Genomic DNA, 13,694 nt, shown 5'->3' with positions numbered 1-13,694 from the left:
TGGGGATAATTCAGTGAGAGAAGAGACTGAATGTTCCTTTTCTTCCTTCCCTCAGGTTAGTATTTTTCACTTGGAATTCTAAGAGTATCTTTTGGATTTTTATTTTTGTTTTCTAAATTTTTCTGTTAACCCTAAAATTTTATCGAAGAGAATGTTTATAATGTTAAACAGCCCTTTAGAAACATTTCAAGCAATATATAGTAAAATCTCCTGTGTTACTAAAAGCAAGATAATCTATTGGGAAAACTATTGCATTGAGATTTTTGCGTCAGAGGTTCTAAGGTCATCAGTGTCAAAAATATCCTTTGTCAGCTTGGTTCTAATTCTGCTATTAACCTGCCTCATGACTGTTGTCCTCTAGAAAATAGATTAAATGACCTCTGAAGCCCCTTTTAAATTCTAATTCTTTTTATTATGATACTTTACAATTTATGTTAGGATTTTATTCATCTCATTGGTTATAAGGCTGAAATAAGCATTAATGTTGATTTTATAAAGATAGCATTTCTTAATTTTTATGTTTCTTGAAAAAATATGTCCTTATTTATTTGGAAGTTACTGACTGGAAAGATTTCATTAGCACTTGTCATTGTACACTATTTCAATGGGAAATCTAGATGTTTATGTTGATCAGAAAATTAACTTTTCATGTTTGAATTGTCCTTATTATAGGATTGGATGGAACGCTGGGTTGATGATGCATTTTGGAGCTTCCTTTTTTCGCTTATTCTTATTGTAATAATGTTTTTGTGGAGACCATCAGCAAATAATCAAAGGTACCTAGCGTAGGAAAATTCAAGTTTGGCAAGAGTTTGTTGATCACCTGCTACAGTGCTAAAAACGCATTTACGGAAGCTGTGGGGAAGTAGTCCTTGCTTTTCAAGGGGTATACAGTCAAGTAGGAAGACAGACATAACAAGTGCAAGACAGTGAAGTAAGAGATGTGTGAACCAAGTCCCGGGGAAGACGGAAGAGGGGTGAGGAAGGCTCCATGAAAAGGCAACGTTTATATTAGTTATGCCTGAAGAAGGGAGCAGGGCAGTGAAGACTGAGCTGGGAAAGAATGTTCGTTTTCTGGGGTAGTGGGAAAAAATATGGTGTACTTTGGAGGTCATTGAGGCATGCAGTTTGGTTAATAACCACTTACACTGGAGGGATATAATGCTGGAAAGGAAGGGTGGGACCGAAATCCTAAAGAGCTTGAATGCTAAGTTCAGAAGGTTGTGCTGTCGACTGCATGTGATAGGAAATCCTGCATTCCCTTGCCTCATTCCTCTTCCCCAAGGAAAGTGCTGGGAAGTTTCTTGTACTCCCTTCTAGGAGAAAATGAGAAAGTATATACCAGTGTGTGTGTTTCTCCCTCTTTTTTTAAAATCATACAGTAATAATAGTACATAAATACATATGTACACTGTTCTGCACTTTCTTGTTTAAGGTGTATCTTCCCATATCATCTTGTATAGATCTATCACATTTAATGGCTATATGGCATTTCAGAATATGAGTGTTGCATAATTTATATAAGCAGTCCCTAATTAACAGACACTTCCTTTCTAGGTTTTTGCCATTATCAACAATGCTTTTTGAATGCTTTTGGACCTAGTAAATGTGGCAATCAGTGTGCTTTATTTTCACCAATCAGATTAGCGACTTCTGTTTCATCAGGGGATAAGCGAAAAAGTAGTGGGCAGGCAGGTAAACGTGACCCAGAGAGAAAAGTACAGCAGAAAACTCCCTTCCCTGAACATTATATATTGCAAAATTGCTTTCCAGAAAGATTTGATCCATTTATGCTTTTGCCAACAGGGTTTGGGAGGTGCAGTTTCATAGCTTCTTCACAATAATCTTTGCTAATTTGAGAGTAAAATGATTACATTTTTATTGTTTTAATTTATGAGAAACTTTTAAAATGTAGGTATTTTGGCGTGCAATGACTTTTTAAGATGTAAACGGAAAACTGAACGGATTTAAACATGCTAGTAAAACTACTCCTTGTTTTTGATATAGATATGCCTTCATGCCCTTAATAGATGATTCGGATGATGAAATTGAAGAATTCATGGTAACATCTGAAAATTTAAGTGAGTGATATGTTTTCTTATTAAATGACCATTGTATGTATTGTAACAGAAATATTGTACCTTTATTGTGATGCAAGGTCACATACATTTTTTTCCTATAAAGTATTTTTAAAACTGTATCTGCAGAAACCTGTATTACGGTAGGCAGTCACAAAAAGAAAAGTCAGTAATGAAATTTTTGAGATTGTTAATGTAGTTTGAGCTTTTGTTACTTGTTTGCTCTTAAAGTCTGAATATTGAGGTAGGTACACTTTTTCATAGGAACGATTTGGTATATATTGTGCCTCACTCCTAAATAACATTCATCTTGATGATTGCTAAATTTCTTTGAATCACATCTTCTTCCTCTTTTAAAAGTATGCACATCTGTAATTTCCCGGTCAGGCCCAAAGCATTTCTAATTGTGGTTTTAGTGCTATTTTCATCTTTCTATTAATTTCTACATAGCATTTTATCATTTTATTAATTTTACCATAATATTCTAATTAAGCATTTATTAAGGCAACATCAATAAGTAAGTTAGATGTTGAGAGTAATGGAACAAAAAGTTCCATTTTCCCTTACTTTGGTTTCTTTTATTAGTAGCATTCTTTTCCAGTTTGTTTTTGTGCTGTAATTGTCCAAAAAACTGTAAAAATTTTATAGTCTACCCAGTCATCAAAAATTGCAACATAATCAATGTGTCTTTAGTGTCCCCACTTCCTTTTACCTCCTCTCATCTTGTTCTCACCTACAACTAACTAACTCATGTTTTTCTGACTTGACTATTAAGAAAGGAAACCTGAAAAACTTATTTGCCACAAAGATCTTAAAATTCAGTGTGTTGAGGTTCTGGCTCCAACAATGATGGAGTGAATTGTATTGGACTAAGTAACCTGCCTGCTGGTAACTAGTGTAAACTTGGGACAGAATATTTTTAAAAATTAACTGTTTGAAGGCACTGGAGAGCAACAAAAAGCAGGCAGAAACCAGAAGAGATTTGACTGTTGAAAGAAGAGAACCACTCTTAATAAATTCCACATTTATAGAGCTGTTGTCCAGAGTGCATCCCAGTCGATGTGACAGTAGAGTGGTTAGAGGTCAAGTAGATAGGTGCAGTCTTACTGATGCAAGGAATTGGAGAGTAAAGTTTGGGGTTGTAAGAATGCCTGGAAATTGAGGGAAGAAATCCAGAAAGGAGAGAGCCACAAAGGGGGAAATTCCAAAATCCATAAAGTCTCTCAAATCTTATCTGATGCCTGAACTGGGCATGCGCAAAGTGAAATTCCAAGAGGCCATGGGGGAAACAATAGCCATTAGGCTAAGAAGCAGAACAGAAATTTCAGCAGCTGCCCACTAGAGTGTTTGAAATTTGAACCTCAACAGGTTAAAAGTGCTTGGGTAAACACCTTGGGCTTTCCATTAAAATCTTGCAGGGCCACACATTCTAGGACCACTGAAATTCACCCTAGGCCTAAAGCTAAACTGAAATAAACCCACCCTAATAAAAGCTAACAGAATGCCCTCACAAGACCAAAGTGATCCAGCAGTAATTTGATGCCTGCTAGAACAAAATGCAACACTTCCAGAGGAAGAGAAGAGAATCCAGAGTCTATATGATACCATCCTCAGTGTCCAGTATGCAGTAATAAATTACTAGACATGGTATGAAACTGACACTGTGACCCACAGTTAATGGAAAAATCAGTCAATAGAGATCTGGAGGTGGACCCAGTGTTAACAATTAGCAAGAACAACTTTAAAAATAATTATTATAAATATGTTAAAGAATCTATAAGAAAAGATTGGTGAAGACAAGGGAAATTTCAGGAGAGATATGGAAACTTAAAAAAAAATTGAAATACTAAAACTGAAAAATAGAATATCTGAGTTAAATTCACTGGATAGGATTGATAGTAGATGAGTAGACTGGATACAACTGAATAAAAGTCAGTGAACATTTGGAGACTAAAGAAATTTTACAAACCAAAAACCTGAGACAAAAGATTGGAAACAAAGTGAACATAACTTCCGTGACTTGTGGGACAGTATTAAACGGACTAACAAATAGCTAATTGAGCTCGAAAAGAAGAGAGAATGAGGCATAAAGAATGTTTGAAAAAAATATTGGCCAAAAAATTTCCACAATTAAGAAGAGCAACCCACAGATCAAGGAGGCTCAGTGAGCTCGAAACAAAATAAATACAAGGAAAACCATACTTAGACATCATAGTCAAACTGCTAAAAACCAAAGCAAAGAAAACTCTTCAAAAGAAGCCAGAGAAAGAAGATCCATTAGATTCAGGAGACCAATGATCAAAATGACAGCAGACTTTTCAGAAGCAGTGGAGTCCCGAAGACAATGGAATGACATTTTTAAAGTATTGAATGGAAAAAAATATGTGTCAACTTATTCTCTATCCAGCAAAAAAACATTTCAAAAATGAAGATGAAATAAAGATATTTTCAGATAAATGGAAGCTCAAAGAATTGGTCATTAGCAGACCTGCACTAGGAGAAATGCTAAAGGAAATTCTTCAGACTGAATAGAAATGCTATCAGTTTGAAATTCAGCTATAAAAGAAACTGAATGAAGGAGGGAAGAGCACTGAAAATATACATCAGTAAATGTAAAAGACTTTTTTCTTTAATCTTTTAAAAGTTAATTGACATTTTATAGCAAAAGTAATATATTATTGGATTTATAACATAGCAGTAAAATATGACTATAGCACAAAGGATAGGAGAAGGGGTAAATGAAATCAGTACTGTATTACAGTTCTTACATATATTCAAAGTAGAGTCTGCTAAGCTAAGAAACGTATTGGAATCTTTGGAGATCAAATTTAAAAATATAGAGTGATATAGCTAAAAAGTAGGTAAAAGAGATAGAATGGAATATTAAAGCATATTCTTTAACCCAAAAGGATACAGGAAAGGCAGGACAGAGAGGACAAATGTAAAACAAATAGCAATATGGTTGACCTAAACCTAAGTATTTTAATAATTATATTAAGTGCAAGTGGACTGAATACTCAATAGGCAGATTGTCAGACTGTAAAAAAAAAAGTGAAACTCAACTATACGATGTCTACAAGAGACACTTTAAAAATGACACAAGCTAGTTAAAGGAAGGAAAAAGATATATCATGAAAACACTAAACATAAGAAAGCTAGTGTGGCTATGTTAGTATTTGACAAAGTAAACCTCAAGAAAGTATTACCAGTGATTTTAAAAAGTGTCATTTCTTAATGATAAAAGGGTGAATTTATCTAAAAGACATAATGATCCTAAATGTGTATATAGCTAATAACAGTTCTGTCAAATTTTGCTTCATGAATTTTGAAGCTCTAAAGAGAGACGTAGACAAATACAGTCATAGTTTGATATTTTAATATTCCTTTTTCAGTAATTAATAAAACAAGTACACATGTTAGTAACAATGTACAGGAGTTGAATAAAACTACCAACCTAATTGACCTGATTGATATTTACAGAACATTACATTTAGCAATTGCAGAATAAATGATCAAGTCCACATTGAACAAAATAGACTATTTAAAAAGTCTCCATATATTTCAAAGGATTGCGATCGTATAGAACACGTTCTATGACCATAATGGTTAAATTAGACTAATAACAATAAGATATCAACAAAATAATCAAATATTTGGAAATTAAGCAATGCATTTCTTTTTATTTTTTTTAAAGATTTTATTTATTTATTTTTTTCCCCCCAAAGCCCCAGTAGATAGTTGTATGTCATAGATGCACATCCTTCTAGTTGCTGTATGTGGGACTCGGCCTCAGCATGGCCGGAGAAGCGGTGCATCGGTGCGCGCCCGGGATCCGAACCTGGGCCGCCAGCAGCGGAGCGCGCGCGCTTAACCGCTAAGCCACGGGGCCGGCCCAAACAATGCATTTCTAAGTAACTCATGGATTGAAAGAATATTAGAAAATATTTGATACTGAATGATGAAAGCACAGCATGTCAGATTTGTGGGATGCAGTTAAATCAGTGCTTAAATGAAAATAAATAGCTTTAAGTGCTTATATTACCAATAGAAAAAGGAAAGAAGAAACAAACAAGTAAAATCAGCAATCTTTGTACCTACCTTAAGAAGCTAGAAAAAGAATGGCGAATAAAACCTAGAGCAATTAGCTGGAAGGAAATAATAAAGTGTGCCGATATCAATGAAATAGAAAATGGGGGGGAATAGAAAAAGTAAACAAAGCCAAAAGTAATTTCTTTGAAAAGATTAATAAAAATGGGTTAACCTCTAGGCGGTCTAAACCAGAAATAAAGACAAAATAGTACAGCAAGGCACATTTCCAATGTTGGAAATGATGCAGAGAACGTTACTACAGTAAAAAGGTAAGTAAGGGAATATTATGAACAACTTGATGATGGTAATTTGGTCATTTGGATGAAATGAACAGATTCCTTGAAAATTATACTTAAGAAACTACCCTAATCTAATTTTAATTTTAACCTTATGCCACTAAATCTGAATAGCCCTATATCTATTAAATTGTTTCAAAATTTAAAATCTTCCAATTAAGTACCAGGCCCAAATGGCTTCACTAGTAAATTCCTTCAAATACGTAAGGAAGAAATGTTCCAATCTTACACAAACTCTTTAGAATGTAGAGGAGATGGGAATACTTTACTTCCCAACTCATTATATAAGGCCAGCACAACTTAGATGCCAAAATCTAACAAAGACAATACAAGAAAAAATTGCAAGCCAAATATCACTATATGAGTAGAGGCATAAAATTCCTTTAAAAAGTTAGTAAATAAAATCTAGCAGAATATAGAAAGACCATCGTTGTCAAATGGCCTTTATCCAGGGTTGCAAGGCTGTTTAACATTTGAAAATCAGCCAGTATAATTCATCATATTAAAAGAATAAGGAAGAAAATGACATAATTATCCCAGTAGATGCAGAAATACATATCACAAAATTCAACACCTATTTGTGATTTTTAAAAAGTCACTTAGCAAACTAATTATAGAATGGTATGAAAAAGCTTTACAGCTAAAATCATACTTAATAGTGAAATAGTGAATGCTTTTCTCCCAATATTGGGGACAAAGTGCAAGTATATCTCCTCACAACTTTGATTCAACATTGTACAGGAGGTCCTAGCCAGTGCAGAAAGGCAAAACAAACAGAAAAAACAAACAAAAATCCAAAGGCTATAAAAGACGTAAAGTGTGGAAAGGAAGAAATGAAACTGCTTTTATTTGCAGACAGTAAGATTTTGTCTATAGAAAATCCTAAGGGGTCTACAAAAAAAACCCCAGTAGAACTAATAAGTGAATTCAGTCATGCGCTGCATAATGATGTTTCAATGACGGAGCACATATACGACAATGGTCCTGTAAGATTAGTACCGTACAGTCTACGTGTGTAGTAAGCTATACCATCTAGGTTTGTGTAAGTACACACTATGATGTTCGTACAACGATGAAATCGCCTGATGACACATTTCTCAGAACATATATCTCTCATTAAGTGATACATGACTGTATAACAAAGTCATAGAATATATGTCCAATATACAGAAGTTGGTTGTTTTTCTATATACTAAAACAATTGAAAAATGAAATTAAAAATATTTTTTACCGTGGCTTCAGAAATAAAATATTTAGGAATAAATTTAATGAAAAATGTGCAAAACCTCTGCACTGAAGACTATAAAACAATGCAGAGAGAAATTTTAGAATAAGTAAATGTAGAGAGAGAACATGGTAATGAATTGTAACTCTCCATATTGTTAAGCTGTCGTTTCCCCCAAACTGATAGGTAGATTCACTACAATGCCGATCATAACTCCAGCTGACCTAAAGAAAAATACAAATGGTTAAGCCGATTTTAAAGTGTATATGGAAAAGCAAAAGACCTAGACGAGCGTGAACGTTTTTGTAGTTACAGCATGGATGAATCTTGAAAACATTATGCTAAGTGAAAGAAACCAATCACAAAAGATCGCATACTGGATGATTCCATTTACGTGAAAGAAGAAGCAGAATGGGTAAATCCATAGAGACAGAAAGTAAATGAGTGACTGCCAGGGCTGGAGGAAGGAGTGAGCAGGGGGTGACTGCTAATGGATGTGGGGTTTCCTTTTGGGGTGATGAAAATCCTTTGGAATTACATAGTGGTGATGATTGCACAACTCCGTGACAGATTTATCTTAAAATCCACTGAATTGCACCCTTCAAAATGGTGCATTTTATGGTGTGGGAATTATGTATCTCAATAAAATAAAATTAATGGACTTACACTGATTTTAAGACTTAGAAAAATTTCAAGTTATACTTATCAAGACAATGTGGTATTGGCATAAGGATAGAAAAATGGGTCAATGTATCACAATAGAGTCCAGAAATAAATCCACACATATATGGTCAATTGATTTTTGACAAAGGCACCAAGGCTTTATATTAGGGAAGGATAATATTTCAACAAATAGTGCCGGAACAGCTGGATAAACACAAGGGAAAAGAATCACCTAGACTCCTGCGTACATCACACTGTAATTAATTCAAGATGGATCCCAGAACTAGATGTAAAAGCTTAAACTATAGCTCTTCTAGAAGAAAACAGGAACATATATCATGTCCTTGGGTTAGGCAGTTTCTTAGGACACAAAAAGCAGTAACTAAAATTAAAAAGTTGGTAGATTGGACTTCACCAAAATTAAAAACTTATGCTCATCAAGAAAAACTTAAAAGGAAAAGGCCATCTGTAGACTGGGATAAAATATTCTCAATATGTATATCTGACAAAGGGCTTGTATCCAGAATATAAGTAGAATTCCTATAAACCAATAAAAGATAACTCAATTTGTAAAAAATGGATAGAATACTTGAATAGATGTTTCACTAAAGAAGACAAAGGAGAGCCAGCCCTGATGGCCTAGTGGTTAAACTTCGGCGCTCACTGCTTTGGCAGCCCAGGTTCGCTTCCTGGTTGCAGAACCACATCACCTGTGTGTCAGTTGCCATGCTGTGGTGGTGGCTCATGTAGAACTAGAACAACTTACAACTAGGATATACAACCATGCGCTGGGGCTTTGGGGAGGGAAAAAAAAAAAAAAAAGGAAGATTGGCAACAGATGTTAGCTCAGGGCAAGTCTTTCCCTGCAAAAAAATAAAACAAACAAAGGAATGGCCAGTAAGTTCATGAAAAGGTGCTTGATATAATTGGTCATCAGGGAAACACAAATTAAAACCATAGTGAGATACCACTACATATTCACTAGAATGGTTAAAATTAAAGACTGACAACATGAAGTGTTGGAGAGGATATGGTTCAGCTGGATGGCTCATACACTACTGGAAGGAATGTAAAGTAGTCAGACTTCTTTAGAAAGCAATTTGACAGTTTCTTAAAAGGTTAAATATAACACCTACCATACAACCTACCATGGTTGTACTTCCCCGGGAGAAATGAAAGCAGATGTTCACAGAAAGACATTAATTTACACTCTTATTTACGGCAGCTTTATTCTTAGTAGTCCAAAACTGGAAATAAGCCCAATGTCCATGGACAGGTGAATGGATAACGTAATTGTGGTATCCCCATACTGTGGAATACTGCTCAGTAATCAAAAATAACCAACCCTCTACACATAAATCTCAAAACCTTTATGTTAAGTGAAAGTAGCCAAGTCTAAAAGAATATAGAGTCCATAGGTTATACTTCTATATATGAAGTTCTAGAACAGGCAAAACTAAGCTTTGGTGATTATGTAAATTAGAACAATGGTTGATCTGGTGGGACTGGGATTGACTGGAAAGGGATTTAACGAACCCTCCGTGATGATGGAAATATTAAATGTCTTGATTGGGATGGTAATTACACAAGTGTATATGTTTGTAAAATCTCTTCAGACTGTACATTTAAAATTTATGTATTTTTTTATATATGCTATACCTCAATTTTTAAAAATAAGTGTATTGCCCCTTTTGAGAAAATAGATCTCAAATGTTGGGATTTCAAAAAAATGGGAAACGTTTTTAGATTGAAGAACCTCATTTTCGTTCATTATATCAATTTATGCTGTTGATCTCATCATAATGTACCAATTGTCCTACTAGTTTATGGAGAAGCACTATTTGCAAATTCTTGCAATAAGGAGTGAGTACTCACTGGGCGTAGATTGTGTGTCAGGCACCTTATATATGCCACCTTGATTAGCGCTCATCTGAATTCGACGAGGTAGACATTATTATTCCATTTTATAGCTGGGGACGCTGAGTCACAGAAAGGTAGTCGCTTTGCCCAGGGTTGCACAGGTAGAGGCAGATTCCACGTGAGGCAGCCTAGTTCCAGGTCTACTGAAACTGCTGACATAACCAAGAGCCCTGGTCGGATATAAAGAAAACCTTTTTCTTCCCTGTTTTGTTTGTACCATAAGCACATTCCAACAATTTATACATCAGAGAAGTAAACGGATAGCCAAAGGTGTTTTATTCTTGAGTATGTACTGCAAATCCTATAGATTTTTAAATCCATAAACTTTAAAATGTATTGAAAATATCTAAGGTGATATATGTGTGTTTGCTTGCTTATTTAAACCCTTCTAAAATTCAGACTGCTAATTCAAGTTGTTAACTTGAAACCCTGGTAGTTATTGCAAACAGTTGTCAAATCGATTAACTTTTTCCACGTCTCCTACGTTTCCAAGTGGTATGTTAGAGCCAGCAACCTGCCCAAAGCTTCCACTATCAACTCTGCTTTAAAAAAATATATAATATTTTTCCTTACTGGGTTATTAAATGTGAGGTTATAAAGGCAAATACTATTATTTTATGTATTCATATATATATCAGTGTAATGTTTCTCATTATAGCTGAAGGAGTAAAATTAAGAGTCTCAAAAACAGTTTCCAATGGAACAGCTAAACCGTCTACATCTGAAAATTTTGTGAGTACAGTTTATATTTAATAGAATCGCAGTCTTTAATACTTTAGAAATCTATGTGAGTGTCACATTCATACCATCGAGACCATTTTTTTACTAGGATTTTTTGTATGAAAATAAGTGTTAGCAAGTAGCGATACTGGTTAAGTCTGAGCGCGGTAACTTGTAGACTCTCGCTTCTCCAGTGCTGTTCTTGGACCAGCAACATGAACATCGCCTGGAAACTTGTTAGAGATGCAGAATCTCAGTCCTACCCCAGACCTTCTGAATCCTAATCTGCTTTTTAGCAGGATTCCATTGATGATTCATATACACATTAAAGATTGAGAAGCTCTGTTATAGTAAAAGCTTGTGTTAACTTTTCAGCATTTTAAGGTGATTTTTGCAGCCGTTTCCGATAACATTTGTTAACTGTTAGGAAAAAGACTTTATGTATTACCTATGCAGTTAATTAGCATTTTTTCAACTATGGAAGCTTAAATAAAATGGTAAAATAGAGGATAGAGATGAGGTTTTAAATATTTTATGCATATAATTTATGCATAAAAGTGATAATTATGAAAGTAATTAATGAAAATGGAAATTCCTGTCATACAGTTTTATATTCTGCTTTTTTACAGTTATGTATATAGTGATTAATACTATGTAAAAATTTATGTATCCATATAAGTTCTGACAGGACCAATCATACAGGAGAACAGTTTTATCTGTTGGATTTGGTAAATTCTCTGATTTGTATTTTTGGTAACGTAATAATTCTTTAAAATATGTTCTTTGAGTAGTTTTATGGTAATTTAACTAAACTTTAAACAACGACAGTAGTTTTAATTATGTGGTGTTAAGGCTGTTAAACTTTCATTTTTTAAAGATATTTCTTCTTATTTTAGGGGTTTGTCTCAGTTCATTTTAAAGCTCAGTATTTGCAAACACATCAAGGAAATACTTTTTCATTCCTCTAAGTTCAGTTCAGTCAGCTCTTGATCAGAAGTTGGGGGCCTTGCCTCTTGTTGACTTATTTCTACTTGAGACTCACTCAGAGAATCGGGGTTCCTATTGAGGCTGGCTCAGTTTCTCTCTCTCTCTCTCTAGGTGAGCAAGATATAATTAATACTAGAACCAGAGTATTCCATGTTGCTGGGTAGACCACAAAGAAACATTGTGATTTATTTCACATTGCACACCAAAATATTCCATATACCTTTTACTATTTTCCTTTCTCCCAGTGAGATAACTATAAGCAAGTTTCTGTTAAAAAAAAAATTTTAGATACCTCATATTACCTGCTTTTCTTTTCTTGTCTCCTGCTGAAAGATGAGCATAAATACCAGTGATAGAAATAAAAAGGCTTTTGAAAATTTAGAATATTTGTATCATCTTTTTCTGTTGAAAAATTATAAATTCATGATATAAAAACTTGAACAGGGGCTGGCCTAGTGGTTAAGTCCGCATGCTCTGCTTTGGTGGCCTGGGGTTCGTGGGTTCGGACCCCGGGCGCGGAACTATGTACCGCTCATCAAGCCGTGGGTGGCAGCATCCCACATACAAAATAGAGGAAGATGGGTATGAATGTTAGCTCAGGGACCATCTTCCTCAAGCAAAAAGAGGAAGATTGGCAACAGTCGTTAACTCAGGGCCAATGTTCCTCACCAAAAAACAAAACAAAACAAAACAAAAACCCAAAAAACTTGAACAAATTAGGAGACATAATGAATGCTGGGAGCAAAAAATCAATACAAATCAATATTCTTGCTATTTTCTATCATATAAATCCACTCGTATTTTTACTATGGCTTTTCAGGGCAAAAACTAACACCTGTACATCTAACTAAAACTAGGAAGTACAAACATCTGAAATCCAAATTTTTGTTTGTTTGCCTATTTAAGAAAATGCTAACATAATTTCTGTATGGCATAAGTGCTAACTTCTTAGGACCTATGTGGAAATAAAAAGAATATCCTGCATTTGAGTTTAAATACTTAAGTTTTATATACATTCTATTTAAAAATTCTGCTTTCTGGTGCAAATAAGCAAATGCTAATATATAAATATTTATTTCGACAGGATGAAGATTTGAAGTGGGTGGAAGAAAATATTCCCTCTTCATTCACAGATGTGTAAATATCCTCGGTTAAAAGCTTGAGTCTGAAATTTAGACTGTGGTATAAAGGGATAATTTGCTTACTTTGTCCTGTCCTTTTCAAACCTCACACCTCCATGTGTTTCTGGAGGCCCCCGTCACCAGTGAATGACTGATTTACTTCGTACTGAACTGCAAAGAGAACAGCCCTGCCTTCCTCTCTCTTTCTCCTCCTTTTTTTGCTGTACAACAACTATTTTAATGCTTGTGCCCTAAAACCAACTCCAGCCTTTTCTGATCTAAGGTTACCAGGGTCAGAAGCGTTTCATTTTGTTCTAACTTTCTATTGTGGAGAAGTTCAAACATGTGTAAAACGTTTTTTTTTTTTTTCACACACACGTAATCACAATACCATGTATGGTGGGGAAGCTATTGGAGGGAAAACATGAGCATAGGAAAAATAGGGTGCAGAGGGAGCCCTTCCAGGAGCTTTGAGCTATTCGGGTTCCTCTTGATCTGTGTTCTGTTTGACACAAGAATTCCGGATAGCTGCTTCCACAGTAGAAAACAGTCAGAACAGCCAGATAGATAACATTTCCACGTAGTCTTTCCTTTC

At 34.8% G+C, this 13,694-nt stretch overlaps 1 protein-coding gene across 3 annotated transcripts in view; it reads left to right on the top strand.

Annotated features, from left to right (window-relative positions):
* TMEM87B (transmembrane protein 87B) overlaps window positions 1-13,694 on the top strand; it is a 60,103-nt gene that overhangs the window by 31,138 nt on the left and 15,271 nt on the right. For all 3 annotated transcript variants that reach the window (XM_087426102.1, XM_087426101.1, XM_087426100.1), the window contains exons 14-17: window positions 673-776; window positions 2,008-2,081; window positions 10,930-11,003; window positions 13,063-13,115. In XM_087426102.1, coding sequence (XP_087282228.1) covers window positions 673-776; window positions 2,008-2,081; window positions 10,930-11,003; window positions 13,063-13,115 — 305 coding nt within the window. The remainder of the gene's footprint in view (window positions 1-672; window positions 777-2,007; window positions 2,082-10,929; window positions 11,004-13,062; window positions 13,116-13,694) is intronic.

The sequence above is a fragment of the Ceratotherium simum genome, chromosome 40, assembly GCF_057802395.1.
Source record: "Ceratotherium simum simum isolate JZ-2026a chromosome 40, ASM5780239v1, whole genome shotgun sequence".
NCBI lineage: Eukaryota > Metazoa > Chordata > Mammalia > Perissodactyla > Rhinocerotidae > Ceratotherium > Ceratotherium simum.
The sequence above is the reverse complement of the archived record's forward strand: the minus strand, read 5'-3'. Positions and strand labels throughout refer to the sequence as shown.